Source organism: Panthera pardus, unplaced genomic scaffold, assembly GCF_024362965.1.
Source record: "Panthera pardus isolate Hobbes unplaced genomic scaffold, ASM2436296v1 HiC_scaffold_16, whole genome shotgun sequence".
In the NCBI taxonomy this organism is placed as follows: Eukaryota; Metazoa; Chordata; class Mammalia; order Carnivora; family Felidae; genus Panthera; species Panthera pardus.
The window spans coordinates 80445615-80462132 of NW_026526721.1; the positions used below are offsets into that span (position 1 = coordinate 80445615).

The 16518-nt window shown below is 47.5% G+C and overlaps 1 protein-coding gene across 10 annotated transcripts in view; it reads left to right on the plus strand.

The window, feature by feature from the left end:
* The window catches only part of DGKG (diacylglycerol kinase gamma), a 214136-nt gene that overhangs the window by 77245 nt on the left and 120373 nt on the right, over positions 1-16518 (plus strand). For 8 of the 10 annotated variants that reach the window (XR_008422496.1, XR_002084023.2, XR_002084021.2 and 5 more), the window contains 7 exons: positions 680-729; positions 4635-4709; positions 5375-5497; positions 10140-10257; positions 11799-11887; positions 14924-15040; positions 16024-16116. Coding sequence is in view for 1 of the 10 variants with exons in the window: in XM_019463428.2 (XP_019318973.1) it covers positions 680-729; positions 4635-4709; positions 5375-5497; positions 10140-10257; positions 11799-11887; positions 14924-15040; positions 16024-16116 (665 nt within the window). In the remaining 9 variants the exon portion in view is untranslated. The remainder of the gene's footprint in view (positions 1-679; positions 730-4634; positions 4710-5374; positions 5498-10139; positions 10258-11798; positions 11888-14923; positions 15041-16023; positions 16117-16518) is intronic. The other 2 variants (XR_002084030.2, XR_002084029.2) reach the window with 2 other exon arrangements.

The window sequence follows — 16518 nt, forward strand, 5'->3', positions numbered from 1 at the left end:
GGCATGTTTCTTTTATGAACAATTTAAAGGTTTTAAGATATTTATTGTTTTGTATATATCTTTACACTTTATGTTTATATCTTATTTAGAAAAACTAAAAATTATTATGGAGACAAAAAATTGGCCTATCGTTTACATGTTAATCCTCATTTAAAAAAAAAAAAAAAGAAACCTAGGAGAAAGAAAACATCACAGTCTCCATCTTACAGATAAACAAACATGGCCAAACAAAGTTAAATGACTTGTTTGATGCCCGGGATGGTAGGACAAGGCCAAGATGTGAGTTTGCCTAAATCCACACCCTTTCCGTGTGCAACAGAAGCAGTATCCCATTTATAATTTGGGTGCCTCTACCCACCATCAGCTGGGCATTTGCTTTGAGTCATGTTCCAGTGATACTGCGAGATACGCATGCTCGACCAGGAATCATACCGTGACCTGGATCTCATCAGCCACAGTTATTGGTTAGACAGGTCCGGAAGCCAGACGGCTTGGTTCTCCACCCTCTTCCCACCCTGTCTGTAAGAAGTCAAACTCTGCGCCTGGGAGGGTGGGTAACCTGACTGCAATAGCCTTCGCCCCAGTGACAGAACTCATCTAAAGACTGACAGCATCAGAGTCTCAGCTCGTCCCTGGTGCCCAGAGGACACCTCAAGCCTCACCTCTGTGTCTCTTGCAGTCATGTTTCGTCTCTATGATTCAGATGAGAACGGTCTCCTGGACCAGGCGGTAAGTTCTCCCTCCAAATGTCCCTCCTGAAACCAAGAATATCTCGGGGAGAGGGGAGCGAGTAGAGGAAGAGTAAAAATTCCCAGTTCCATATTTATGGAAATAGCAGTGTGTCAATATGGGCTACAGAAGTCATGGTAGAACTCCTCCCCCCCACACACTACCACTTCGAATAGCACCAGCCTGAGGGGGAGTGAACTCCACCTGGCCTTTTCATTTTAGAAGCCCAGGATCACAAAATCTCAAAATGGGGAGATGCTTTAGTGTCTTATCTAGTTTAACTTCCTAGTCTTCCTCTTGTGCCCGGGGTATTAGCTCAACGAGTCTGGTTCTTCCTGATCGGAGCACATGGTCCCATCCCATTGAACCTGGGAAAGCCTGAGCCCCGCCCCCACTCTCCCTCGGGAATAGGCAGGGATAGGACAGGATCATGGGGTGAAAGGAAGGATGGAGAAGGAAGAAAGCAGAGAGGAGAGAAGGCAAAAAGAATCAGACAGGCCTCATGCTCACGGCCAGCAGTGTCAGAGACAGGACTCCTTAACATAAAGGCTGTGAGGGTGAGGGGCATGGGGCTGAGTCAGAGCAGTCCCGTGGGGAAGGAAGGAAACAAGTCCGTTAGACCACCTAAATCATCCTAATGTCCTCTAAACCCCAGGGTGCCTTTAAGACATTCCTGCAGCCACATCGCAATGCTGTGGGTTGTGTCCTGCCAGGGAACAGCCAGAGAATCACAGACACTCAGGCATTGGATCGACACACGTTTGTTGAGTGTCTGCCACACGTTGAGCACCGGGGATACATCGGTGAAGCCAATGGACGGAAATCCATGCCCTCGTGAAACTTTCATCATCGTGCAAGCACATGCACTACAAAGCATAGCAAGATACGTGTTAGAGAGATGTGTGTACTGGAAGACAGATAAAGGAGGGAAGGAAGTGCTGGGGGGAAGGGGCTGCAGGTTTAGCTTGAGGAGCCAAGGAAGGTCGCCACCAGGGAGCATTTGAACAGGGACTGGTAGGAGGTGAGGAAGTAAGTCCTGGGGATATCCAGATGAAGCACCTTCCAGGCAGAGGGAGCCTCAGTGCAGGGGTCCTCAGGGGGCTTGGAATGTAGGTGGATTAATGAGGAGGCCAGAGTGATGGAGCAGAAGAGTGAGGAGGTCAAAGTGAGAAATAGTAGGGGATGAGATCAGACAAGTGATGGCCAGGGGTGCTTGCGGGGAGAGTCTGTAAAACATACCAAGCCATATAGGTGACCGGGAAAGTTTGTCTTTTTACTCTGGAGAAGTGGAGAACCACTGAAGATTTTGAGCAGAGGGGTGACATGACTTCAGTTTTACCAGGTCACTCCAGCTGCTCTGTTGAGACCAGACTGTATGGACTCAAGCAGAGATATCAGTGAGGAGGCTGTTGGAATAGACAAGACAAGAAATGATGGTAGCTTGCACCAGGGTAGAAGCATTGCAGCTGGTAAGAAGTGGTGAAGTTCCAGATCTATTTAGAAGGCAGCATTGGTAGATGGAAGTGAGTCCCAGTAGAAATATCTGATTCAACTTCCCATGGAGGATCCTTGGAAGATGGATACTCAGGCTGTGTGTGAAAGCTCATAGGAATGGCGAGTTCACCTTCTCCCTTGGGACAGCCATTGCACTGCTGGGGGCACTGTTAGAGAGGGCGTCCTTTCTGCACAAAAGGCACCTCTAGTCTGCCAGAGAAATTTTCTACACAAAACAGGATTCTTTGCTCCCCTCCCCTTCCCCCAACCCAGCAGGGAGGTCAAAACAGGCCAGCCTTCAACTCCTTCCCTACAGCCCTCTGCTTACTTCTGCCTGGGTAGCTGACCAAGACAGCTGACCAGTGGAATACCAATCCTATACAATAGGCCTTTCAGTTTCTGAAGATACTGTCACATCTACCCGAAGATCTTCTCTAAGCTCAAATTCCACAATTTCCACACTGTTTCTCATAAGGCAGGCTTAAATAACCACTCTGACCAAGCTCTGGTTTGTCAGTGCTATTCATTTTTTTTTTAATGTTTATTTATCTTTGAGAGAGAAAGAGAGAGAGTGGACAGGTAGGGGAGGGGGAAAGAGAGAGGGGAACAACGAATCCAAAGCAGGCTCCAGGCTCTGAGCTGTAAGCACGGAGCCTGACATGGGGCTCAAACTTGTGAACAGCAAGATCATGACCTAAGCCGAAGTCAGATGCCCAACTGACTGAGCCACCCAGGTGCCTCTGTCAGTGCCTTTCTTAAAATGTGGCACAGAACTTAACCCACTCCTCTATGACTCTTTAAGTATCCACATGTGGCCTGACCAGGGTAGACATCAGGGGAACAAGGTCTTCCTAAAATCTACCTACTAGGCTTCCTGAAAATGCCCACCCATTCACACAGGCCGAGACCGAATCTAATTCTCTGTTCCTGAATCACATTGTTTTATTAATCAATGAATCTTGGAGCCAGCTAGATCTGCAAGCTCTTTTTCTTTGGAAATTTTGCTGAGCCCTGTCTCCACTGTTCTGCCCACTTCCTTATCCCAATTTACTGCCTCATCTGCAGTTTTGTGATGGATTTTTTTTAATTTAAATAAAATACAATTTTTAAAAACCCTTCTGGGCTTTAGATGGCTTATTTTGACCCAGCATTCTACCTGATGGAGGTAGCACTTTTATTTTTTTTTATGTTTATTTGTGTGTGTGAGAGAGAGAGAGAACGAGTAGGGGAGGGGCAGAGAGAGAGGGAGACACAGAATCTGAAGCAGGCTCCAGGCTCTGAGCTGTCAGCCCAGAGCGTGAAGTGGGGCTCAAACTCAAGAACCATGAGATCATGACCGAGCTGAAGACAGACACTTAAATGACTGAGCCACCCAGGCGCCCCTAGAGGTAACACTTGTGAACTTTGCTTCGGTTCACCAATGTGTCTCCCCGGATCAATCTTACTTTGAACTTCGATGTGCCCAAGAGATGCAAACCCCTCCTCAGTCCACTGTGTTTCTGTGCAACACTGGGTGTACTGATTCATTAGCGTCCAACAATTCTGTGAGGTTTTAAATAAAGCCTGGTCTTGGTACTAAACAAAAGGCTCACTCACCAGGCAAATGTAGCCCTTATAAATTTCCTATTCACAGAGCCCTGGGCTTAGGGCTGGATGTGATGCAAAGGAAACAGAGGAGATGCCCCAAGTGACCTAAATCATAGTGCCTGAGCTACAACCAACATAGTGGCCCTATATCCAACTGAAACCAACCCTTGAGGGGTATAGATGGATCCCAAGTTGCTAAAGCTATGGGATGGTTGCCTGGGTGGCTTGGTCAGTTAAGCGTCCGACTTCAGCTCAGGTCATGATCTCACGGTCCGTGAGTTCGAGCCCCGCGTCGGGCTCTGTGCTGACAGCTCAGAGCCTGGAGCCTGTTTCAGATTCTGTGTCTCCCTCTCTCTCTGCCCCTCCCCTGTTCATGCTCTGTCTCTCTCTGTCTCAAAAATAAATAAACGTAAAAAAAAATTTTTTTAAAGCTATGGGAATGAGGAGGGATAAAATAGACAGGAGAGAATTGTGTTGGCTTATAAATATTTAGGGAGCTACAGTCACAAAGAAGGGGAAAACATGGGTACCCTCTATGCTGGGTCAAAGCACAGGATTGGGGAAAAAGGTGAGTCCAGGTGGGTCCAGGAGGAGGTCGGTGTTCAGTGAGCTTTCTCCATACCTCTGACTTATCCATGTTCTGTGCTTCTTTGAGCATCTACTCTCCATAGACCTTTGTAGTCAAGGCATAAATAAAGAGCAGAACAGTTACACTGTTGCTTCTTATGCTCCGCCCCTGCCCAGGAGCTTCGCTGGGGGTTGGATTTTGAGACTTGCTCTCGAAAACACATCTTCAGTGGTTCTCTCCTCTTGATGTTTTCCAGGAGATGGATCGTATTGTCAGCCAGATGCTTCACGTTGCCCAGTATCTGGAGTGGGATCCCACGGAGCTGAGGCCTGTGAGTTTCCAGAAGCAAGGGGTGACGTCCCCGTGAGCCTCCAAAATGAAAAGCAGGATTCAGGACTTGGATACAAATGTTTACTGTGCATGCTCTCCCAGACTTAGTTTCTTATAGGCAACTTCTCTAGGGTCCTATACCTTGACCTTCCACTTCTCTGACAGGAAAAATTGAAGACATAATTCAAATAGTAATACCTAATAATACTCCCTAACCTTTCCACCGGAGTTAAATTTTTATAACAGGAGTTCAAGGAACTTAGAGCTAGAAAGAATTTTAAAGACTTTCTCAATCACCAGGTAATATTAATAATAATAATTATACTGGGGGGGGGGCTCCTATGAGTCAGATATTAGATTAGACATTTTATATTCATTTTCTCTTGCCCTCACTACAGTGCTCCAAGCATAGCAGTGTTATTTTCATATTACAGATGAGCAAAGCAGAACCCAGAGAGGAGTGGCTTGCCCAAGGCCACACAGTCAGGGAAGGGCGGGGCCAGGCACTGAACACTGGCCTCCTCACCCCTTTTTGCCCCCTCACTGCTCTGCTCACTGTGAATTAGAGGGCAAAGATAAGGCAGAGCAAAAGAGAAAGAAGGAGACAGAGGGAGGCAGGGAAGTGCAGGATGAAAGTGGACAATTGTTGCTCTCTGGGTTCTGCAGATACTGAAGGAGATGTTGCAAGGAATGGACTACGACCGGGACGGCTTTGTGTCTCTAGAGGAATGGGTCCACGGAGGGATGACCACCATCCCACTGCTGGTCCTGCTGGGCATGGATGACTCTGTAAGTCAGCAAGCCTGAGTTCAAAGAGCTCTTGCCTTTCAGAAGCATCAGGCTCCACGTGGAAGTTAACATCTGTATACGGCCTTGGCTTCTGCCCCAGACCCCCATGGACACACCAGATACTCTAGGCCAGCCCAAAAGTCCTCTCTTTTTACTGATTAGTGCCTGGCATATAATTCATTCATTTCACAGAGGACATTTTCTAAATTATAACTAAGTAAAGATACTGTTCTGAATGCTGGGAGGGGACACAGATATAGTATTCATCCACCAGAAGCTTATACCCAACCGGGAAGGGGGGGGGCAGAAATCAAGGGATAATACCATCTTTTCCACAAGTTAGGTTAAAACATGCTAAGAGAGTTGAGGAAGGAAGAAAGGGAGAAGGAAGGGAAGGAAAACTACCGATCTGTCAGAAGGTGGAGGACATTCAGTGATGGTATCTTATTCAACCACCAAATCAACCAGATAAGGAAGATATTTTCCCCCAATTTATGTAGATGGAAAAGTGAGATTTGGGGCCTAAAGAGCAAAGGAGGAAGCAGAGTTTATTTGCACTTGACTCCAAAAATCCCACGCTTGCTAAACCTCCCACACGTAGAAGTGAGAAAGAGGGAGAAGCCTTGGAGGTTGTTTGCCCTGGCCGGAAGTACATGTGGGATTCTGGTATCTCATCCTTGAGTGTAAAGATCAGGTAGAAAGACTTTAGAGGATGTTGGATCTGGTTCTCAAGGATGGATATGATTTGGCAGATGGAAGATGATAGAAGAGAGAGTTTATGGCTGGGAGAAAAGCTTGGTCCAAGACCTAAATGACAAAGTTCAGAGTGTATTAGAGAAACCTCCCAGTTTGATCTGAGTAGGGGATACATATAGAGGCATAATGTACGCCTGCATCTGACCTAGTCTGCTTATTTTGCAAGGGAAATGCAAAAGGTAGGAAGGATACCCATACACAAGGTAGGAAGGATAAAAACCAGAAGTACACATCGTGACATTGAGCATTTACCAGGACCATCACATCAGTTGTGGACAACACTTCTTGGAGGTTATTGAAATGTCAGAGAGGAGAATGGCACATTCAGCTGGGTCAGCCTATAGCTGGCTGCCACTACCTATAATGTCTCCAGGTGACAGTTCTGCAATTCAGGACTGCAGTTCAGAACCTGAGCCTCTGTTCCCAACACTCAAGAACAAAGAGTCCTGCAGTCATCTTGGCACGTCCAGGTCTTTCCAAGTGCTAACTAGAAATCAAGGACCCAGGAGCTATGCAACTCCCTTCTTATTCCTTAGGACCCAAAAAGTCAGAGCTGGAGAAGATCCTGGTGATCCGTGGTCTAATCCCTTCATTTTACAAACTGAGGGCCAGAGAGGTAAAGGGATTTTGCCAAGGACACACACCTAGTTAATACCAGAGGCTAACCTCCATATTTCGGAGGAGCACACGTCATTCAGTGACTCTTTACCAAGAACATTCCATGGGCAAGAACCCACGTGAGCTAGGACATGAGGTGCTCAGATAAGGAAGACATACTTTCTGCTATCAATACGTGGATCAAAGTAGAAGTCCTGCCTGGGTGTTGTTCCAGCATACCTGGTTTTTTCTCTGAAATGTGGGAATGAAAATGAAACACTTTAATCACAAGGAAGCAATTTCTGTTCTCTATTCTGTTTTGGACTTGGTAAGTCCAAGGCACCACACGACTCTGCATGGAGCCGCTGTCTTAGGGCTGGAAGAGGGAGAGACAGACTATTTCTTCAACACCGTCCCCAGTATCTCCCCCAAATTCCAAAACAGCCATGTAGAAGACCATAATTTACATCAATAGAGTGACAGACAAAAACAAATGCCAATGTGGTTTTTATTGATCAAAAGTTTTATGCATCTGATTCTAAATATGCACTAAATTGTAAGTTTTTGCATCTAATACTCAGGACTCTGAAGAAAGCATCCCTCAATGTCTTAAAAATCACATGGCTCCTTTGGCTCTTTCCAAACCCACTTGTGGACACTGAAAATGTCTGAATGGCACACATGCATGTGAGAAAGAGGCTGTGTCCGGGGGAAGTTGCAGCCGCACCCTCGCCCCTGGTTCACCGCGGGGAGGTTACTCCCACAGCCTGTAGAAATGAAAAGGCCACATGATGGTGCTATAACCCAAGCAGAAATGTTGCTTTAGCCTTCCCCTCCGTCCTTTCGCTTCTAATCCTGTATCTAGGAAAACAGTATCTGAGAAAAGGAAAGTCAGCTGGCTTAGTTAATGAAGGTATTTTCAGGTAAAATGACCATCATTCAGGCTACAGGAAGGCGCAGTGGGGTCCGCTGAAGAGTGCTGTAATCTCCTTTCTGCCCAGGAAAGAAAACCCTGGATTGTAGAGGCAGGGGAGAGGGACTAAAGGGCTCAGGCCAGCAAGACCCCCAGTTATTAAATCAGTTGCTTGTTTTTTTATGGTCTTGGATTATTTATACAACTTCTCCAAGGCCTCTTTCTTTCTTTTCTTTCTTTTCTTTTTCTCTCTTTTCTTTCTTGTATAGGTAGAAGTCTACCTCCTGACAGGTAAATGGGTACTTCACTTGTTTTGTGTTCCCTAGTGTCTAACACTGAGAGAAACTTAATAAAAGGGTTTTTTTTTTTTTTTTAGTTTTTTAACGTTTATTTATTATGGAGAGACAGAGAGAGACAGAGCATGAGCATGGGAGGGGCAGAGAGAGGAGGAGACATAGAATCCAAAGCAGGCTCTGGGCTCTGAGCTGTTAGCACAGAGCCTGACACAGGGTTTGAACCCACAGACTGCGAGATCATGACCTGAGCCGAAGTCGGACACTTAACCAGCTGAGCCACCCAGGCACCCCTTAATAAAAGTTTTAATTCACACTGTGGTAAGCACTGGATTAGTAGCTTTACTTACATTATTTCATTTAATTCATACAAAAATTCTCTGAATTAGATGTTTATCAAATGAGCAGATGAATCAATCTTTTTATGAAACATTTAATCAATTAGTAAAACTGTTTACTAAAAGTGGAAATCATTAGATAAAAAGACTGTAATTCTGTAAAACTCAGATCTTGAACCAAGCAGGATTTTGAGGTGGTGAGATGAAAAATGCTTAGCCTTCCCCCAGGAGGAGACCAGCATTTGGAAAGGCAGATGGGCTTTTCTAGGGACCATAAGGAGCACAATCTGGGCACAGGAATGAATCTGGCTGCTGTGACCAGCCCAAACCAGAGGTGCCCAGAAGTAGGAACTGGGGTATGAGTCTGGCACCCTGACTGCCAGCCCTCCCCACCTTATAACAGTAGTTCTTGACTGCCCTTAAGACCAGCCCAGGGGTGTTAGTCTTTTGATGGAGCCCATGAGAAAAGTTTAGGGACAGCATACATGGAGACATACTCCTGAAGCCACGGCCTCCAATGAGACTGTGCTCCTAGAGCTAGAAGCTGGAAGAACTGGTGTCTCAGGGAGGGTGTGTGATTATGTGAGGCTCGGCTTATCTAGTGGGTAAAGATGGATTTGTCTGTTCAGGAGGAAGTGGTTTAACCCTCTCTATTTCTGCCTCTTTACTATTTTATCTGTGTACAGAAAGTTGAGAGAAGCATGTTGTTTTCACTAAACTACTTTTGCCTGATTATAAAACTGGTGCATGCTCATGGTAGAAAATGTGAAAAATGCAGAAGAAAGGAGAAATTAGAGATTAAAATAAACCTGTAGTACTAACAGTGGCTAACCTCTGTTGACAGCCCAGTGACATTTCTTCTCATCAAAGATCTTATTGCATGAAACTGAGATTATATTGTCCACTTTGCATTCTAGTTTCTTCATTTAGCATTGTATCATGAGCACATTCCCATGCCATTAGATACTCTTATTAGTATCTTTTTGATGGCTGATAAATGATATGGATGTACAACTAACCTCCAGGTAATTTTGAGACCTTCAGGATATTTCCAATTTTTCATTAAAGATTTTTTTTAATGCTTACTTATTTATTTTGAGAGAGAGAGAGAAGGAGAGAGGGAATCCCAAGCAGGCTCCACACTGTCAGCACAGAGCCCGACATGGGGCCCAATCTCATGAACCGTGAGATCACAACATGAGTTGAAATCAGGAGTTGGACGCTTAATGGACTGAGCTCCCCAGCCGCCCCCAATTTCCAATAAGGCTGGATTAAACATCTGGCAGAGCACAAAAATGTTCATCTGACTTTCAAAAATTATTTCTTTAGGATAAAACTCAAGAAGGGGAATTTTTAAGTCAAAAGTTACAAACATTTAAAGGATGATGATGGATGGATGGATGGATGGATGGATGGATAGAGAGGGAGAGATAGAAGACAGATAAAAAGTCTCTTCTGACTTACACTTCGGCCAACCATGTAGGAGAGGTCTTATTTTATCCCCCATACCTACACTCCTAGTCACACATTCCTAATGTGTAATATTTGCTCATTTTAAAAACAAAGGACTTTGTTTTGATTTGTGCTTCTTTTGAAAGAGTCCCTAAAACAGTTAAACAAGTGAATAGCTTGTTTCCCATACAGGAGAAGAGTCTTAGAAAAAAGAAAAACCTACAGGAGCCGCTCCCTGGCTTTCATTCGCATGGAGCTGCCTGCTCAGCATCTCATTCCTCGTATCCCTGCAGGGCTCCAAGGGGGACGGGAGACATGCCTGGACCATGAAACACTTCAAGAAACCCACCTACTGCAACTTCTGCCACATCATGCTGATGGGCGTTCGGAAGCAAGGCCTGTGCTGTGTTTGTGAGTAAACTTCCTTCAAGTCCCTTTCCCCAGGAAGCGTCTTGAGCCATTCCAGGCAGAGTCTAAGTGCTTCTGCCTCTCGGCTTGAGGGACCACCTATATTGTCCAACAGCAGGAAATAAAGCAAGAGCTCTGTGTCCTATTTCCATCTTACCCAAGTCAAATGAACAAATAATGTCCTGTTAGTGGAGTCCTGTCATGGGCCGCTGAGCCCTAGAAAAAAATCATTAATGTTCACGCACAATTTTAAAACATCTCATAGTGATTTTAATTGGGTTTTGCTAGTGAATGTTTATTTTGCTGAAGCTAGGGGGTGGTCATTAATAAATAGCATAAGACTGTATTGTGTAAATGCATGGAACTTACCACTCTCCTTTGGTTTGTCTTTATAATCCATTTAGTAAAGTCAGGAGAGGAGAAAAAAACAAAGGCGAAAAAAGAGGGGAGGGGACTGGAGAGAAGAAGTGGAGAAAGATGGAGGGGAAGGAGGGAGAAGGGGTGATGGAGGAAGGAGAAGGGAGACAGGGAGTAGGGGAGCAGAGGGAGAGGGGAAGAGGCTACAGTACAAAGGCTTTTTGGGGCCAGGGCCTGTGGGTGCAGCCACCTTACCATACAGGTAGCGAACACTCCGCCTGGACCCACAAGAGCCTGGTGAGCTGCCGCTTGGGTGCTGTTCGGGCCACCAAACTGTTTCATCTAAACATGCACACATGAGCTAGGCAGCAAGTGACCCAGCCACAAAAGTCACCTTAGCAAAGCAGGGCCCTGTGCCAACTGAGAGCCAGCATCAGTGGGCTAGTGGAGGGGCCCCCAGGCCTTCCAGCTCTGACACTCTTCTTACAGAAGAACCCCATCTTATTCCTGGTGGGTTCGAGGCCTCTGGGCCTCTATGGTTTGCATAGTAGTAAAGAGTAGTAACAACCACAATAATAATGTGTGGAATAGCTATTCTGACCAAGACACATAGTGCTTTACACACCTTATCTCAGTTAATGCTGTAAAAGCCTTGCAAAGAGAAAGGCAGTTTGGTCCCCCAAACCCTGAATTTCAGACACGTGAAGAAAGTTACCCAAGATTATGTGTGTGGTTACCAATGGCAGAGCCAGAGTTCAGGCCTAGGCCTGCCTAACTCCAAATCTCCAAAATTAGAACACCCCAGCCTTTCTCTTTCCTCTCCAGCACCCCCAACATACATGGCACTGGCATACTGAGAAGGTGGACTCCTCATGTTCTCCTTAGCAGAAAATGCCTTTCTGAGAATGTTTTCTTGCTGCGTTCACTCTCTGCAATGGAAAGCAGTGTGTTGGAATAGAGGGTATAGAAACGCGCCTGGGAGAGAAATGTGGACTCTCTTCTCAATAAGCAACTGGAGACTATGCCAGATTTCCATGAGGAAGGCCAACTCCATATGTCCCCTGCCTCTGACTGGCCACTCAGAGGGAGGCATGGGCCTGGGCTGGAGTGGAGGTGGGCAGACGGCTAGCCCTCCCTAAAGTGGACACTCACAAGCACTTTCCTTTTTGTTTTTTTTTTGTTTTCAGATTGTAAATACACTGTCCACGAACGCTGTGTATCCAAAAACATTCCTGGATGTGTCAAAACATACTCAAAAACCAAAAGGGGCGGTGAGGTTAGTGATACCTGTTGTTCTACTGCATGCTGCATCCTGGCCAACACGTCCATCACCACAGATTCCTGAGCAGGAAGCTTTATCAAGTCCCTTCTCTGCCTCAAGGACCACCCTTAAATCATCCCATTCATCCATCAATCCATCAGCATCTCCGCAGTGCCCATCATGTTCCAAGCACTGTGCTAGGGGGTTCGCAGGTTACAAGATGGTCCCCAGCCTGTTCCAGAACTGTGAAGGCTAGTGGGAGAGAGACAGACATGTAAGCAAAGTACAAAGAAGTGAGCTATATGATAACGGTAGGTCCATATGGGACATACAGTGGAGGCACCAAGGAGGAGGCCAGGGGAGTTTCCACAAAGGAAGTGGCATTTGAGTTGTGTCTTGAGCCCACATCATGAGGACTTCACAAGGCATCAAGGAGTTCAAGGCACCCTAGGCAGAAGAAGCCTCGAGTGCAAGGCATGGAGACATGGCATATTCCAGACCCTGTAGTCAGTTTGGTGGGACTGGGACAGAGGATGCTTGTAGGGACGTGGTAGGAGATGGGCTCTGAAAGTGGTAGGTCCAGCCTGGGCAAGTTCTTATGAGGCCAACCGAGGAGTTGGAAAGGGGTCTCTTACACAATGAAGGGGCCACTGAAGAGCTTTAAGCACATGAAGAAATGATTGGGTTTGCGAATTAGGTTAACTGCTCTGGCACCATGGTGCAAGAGAGACATCAGAGGAGGGAAAAGAGCTCCTCCAACAGTTCAGGCAAGAGGCAGTGCCTCACTGAGGGCCTGACAGGGTGTGGGGGGCACTCTGCACTCACTACACTCAATACATTCACAATCGCACCGTGGTGGCTGTCTCTACTGAGTATCCCCTGGTTATGCCGATTATTGGATATTTTGACTGTCTCCCTGGCTGAGGTAGAGGAGATGAAGGGAGAGTTTGAGACATAATTTTGGGGTACCGCCACCAGGACTTGGTGATGGGGATGTAGGGGATGAGAGGGAGAGAAGAAGAGGTCAGAAGTGGCTTCCCAGTTTTGAGCTTGGCCATTGGGTGATGCCATTCACAGAGTGTAGAAATACACTCTCCTTAGTATTAGTAAGGGAAGGGCACTCTAAGTTTCTGTAGAGGGAAGAGACCATTGAACCTGAGTCAGGAGATGATTAGCAGCAGGGAGTGGCATCCAGCCCTCCACAAAAGGACTCGGGAGAGAGAAGGGCACCTCCAGGATACACATGCATGCCCCATGAGACACCGCATGGTCTCTTGTCTACTCCATACACCGCTCCCTTTTCATGTTCATACCTTTCACCAGGATGCACTGTGTACCTCCTGGGCTCATGCCCTATGCCTACACTCTGGCCACTTGCCACATACGAAACAGAGGGAGGCCCCTGACGGGCCAGTAGGGCATAGTCACAAACTCCTGAGTCTCCAGGGCAACCCAGATTGCCAACTCTTCTGATCCCAACAGAGGATGGAGAAGGCAGCGTAGTGATGGGACACAGCCGTGGGCTCGGAGTCAGAAGACCTGGCCGTGAGTCCCTACTTGGCCACTTACCAGCCTTGGAACCTAAGGCCGGTCCCTTAACCTCTCTGAAGCCTCATATGTTTCTCTCCAAAATGGAGATCATAGGACTCTTAGAGCAAATTCAGTGTGACCAGATAGATGACAAATTGATTAGGAAACTGGGTTCTTTATACCTTCAGGGGTACACAGTGGCAGGTGAGAGGCTGTAGAATAAAACATGACATAGCTTCTAGAGCAACAATTTTACCAAAAACCTTTGGGCGGGGGGAGGATGTAGTAACTTAATTGATAAGGAATTTAAAACTTTTATTTAGTGCAGATATGGATGGTATTATGCAGATACGCCATGTGTTTTTAATATTGTTTGTAGTTGGCACTTCAGGCTATGCCCTCACATTCCTCCAGAGGCCACATCTGCTGTTTGGAGTGCCCTCGAGGACAATTTTGAGAAGCTCTGTAGAAATGCTGGACAGAGATAACTGAGGGCTTAGGCTCCCAGAATCTGGTGTCATAGGCCACTGTGACTCCACTTACATCCACACACAAACACGTATTTTCCCCGCCTGCTTCCCACATTCCTGGGTTGCCCTAGTGGCATTTCCTGGTCAGCGTGCAGGTACAGCCAGCTGTCCAGGAAGCAGATGTGCAAGCCGCTGGCTGCTGAACCACACTAATTTCTTTGGACTTTTCTCTAACTTCCTTCTAGAGTGCTTCTCAACCTTAGCTGCACATTATTCATAATCATTCAGGGTGCTTTAAAATAAACTGATGAATCTGGTCTTCAGAGACTCTGATTGATTTGGTCTGGAGTGAGGGCGGGTAAGTAGGACTTCTAGAAGCTCCCAGGTGGTTCTAATGAGCTGAGAGCCACTGGCTTATAGAAGACTGGAGCGGGGAGGGAGTCTTATCCTTCACTGAACACCTCCAAAGGGCCAGAATTGTGCCAGAGAGGCTCTTCCAAGTGTGCTATCTTTTTAAATGCTCCCAGAAAACCCAGAGGTGGGCTTATCATGCCAAATTCTACAGATGAGGGTCCTGAGACTCAGAGAGGTGCAGGAACTGGCCCAAGGTCACCTGGCAGCAAAGTGGAAGATCGGTGACTCCAACCAGTTCTGTCTGCAGCCCAAGCCCTTTCACGCATCCCTGCATCACACTGCCTTCCAGAAGAGGGCGCGCACAAGCACATCACACTTGCAGACCATTCTGCAAGACAGACAGATGGACTGCCAGACAGGATGCTGCTCAGAGGCTAGCCTACCAGGGTGAATGAGCTATTCAAAGTGCAGGCCGGGTGCTTTTTGTCTACTTTGATTAGGATGATGGTGGTTAGGCAGGGAGGGACCACGTCAGTGCACTTCAGCAGAGCAGCCCCATATCCACTAAGTGCATCCACTGAAGGGAAAGCAACCCCTCCGCCCTGTCCCCACTCCTCCCAGACCCTTCTCCTCAGGCTCAGGGCCCAGGGATGTGGCTCTGCAGCCTTCCCTGGTATCCTTCCCTTCCCTCCTGCAGGTGATGCAGCACGCGTGGGTGGAAGGGAACTCTTCTGTCAAGTGTGACCGGTGCCACAAAAGTATCAAGTGCTACCAGAGCGTCACCGCGCGGCACTGCGTGTGGTGCCGGATGACGGTGGGTTGGCGAGCAGGGTGGCCCTGTTTCTTTCCAGTGTGTTTTTGCTCAAGCCGCAGCCAGGGAGCAGTGGACATCCCACCAGAGGGCATGAGCAGAGCTAGGGGAGCAAGACTGGGGGCCCAGAGCCCCCGTTCAATGCTCTAACAGTGCCTCCAGTGAATCACCAAGCTTCCCAGAGAGAGGCCAGACCCAGAACCAGGGAAGCGAAAGCTGCTTAGGAAGAAGCAGGCAGCTGTGAGCAGCAAGCCAGACCATTAACATTTTCCTCTGGGTGTCATCTGGGGCTGGGAGCACAGAGTAGGGGTGGAATGAGACAGCAGGGCCCCTACTCCTCAAGACATCAGAGAATGGCACACTCCTTACAGCAGCCCCACTGCTGGGGCCACGGTCCTGCACCTGCTTCTGCCGGTCACAATTGTCCGCAAACTTCTGGGCACCTGGAGCTGCCCAAGCTGCCCGACCTGCCCGCCAAAGCAAACTCTGTGCCATGTCTTGTCCCCTTGACCAGGTATCAGCCTCAAAAAGGATGTGCCTCCAAACCAGACTGCAGATCTCTTAAAATACACAGGTTGAATCTTGGGTTTTACTTCCAGGCTCCTGGGAGTTTGTTCAGTAAGATCTCCTTCCTTACAGAGTCTCAGAGCCTGGGGAGCAAATGTCCAAGGGGGGTTCTGAAACCCACACAGTGGTGCCCTGCTGAAGGGTCACAGGCCTGCCCATGACCATTTCACTCCAGCAGTCGTGGATAACACTTGGTCTTCTTTCTCTGCCTGTAGCCAGCTTGGCACCCCTAGCCACACCACACACACACACACACACACACACACACACACACACACACACCTATACTGCCAAAGCCAGCAGTGCATAAGGATTTGGGGGAGTGTTGCATAACTGCCTCCCCAGCAAACCTCTGAACCCTCACCCTTGACATTTCCTTGATCACTTTCATTCACTCTCATCTTCATTGTCCCCTCTAGTTTCATCGCAAATGTGAATTATCAACGTTGTGTGATGGTGGGGAACTGAGAGACCATATTTTGCTGCCCACTTCAATATGCCCTGTCACCCGGGTAAGTGTTGCTGCCCCAGCAGGTTTCTCTGGGTTCACATTTCAGATGTAGGTGGCATTCAGGCGGGTCGCATCCCTCCGAGGGCTTCCTCCCAACTCCTAGGGTTTGTGTTTTCACTACAAGTTTGAAAGGTCATTGCCACACTCATCAGATTATGAGAGAAAACTCCTCTGACTGGTTCCAAGCAACTTGGCCACTTAGAATGCTCTGAAATGGCCCATCAAGGGAAGCGCATGCATTCTAAGCACCTCTCCAGCAGAGCACAGTTACAGGACTTTCTGCCACCACCTGCACATGGCGAGGCCTCCTGGGTCCCCCTTGTCCCTGTCAGCCTGTCTCTTATGTCTAAACGTGGAAATTCCTCTGCCTTGAGGATTCCTACTTGGGGGGCCCAACCCTGTT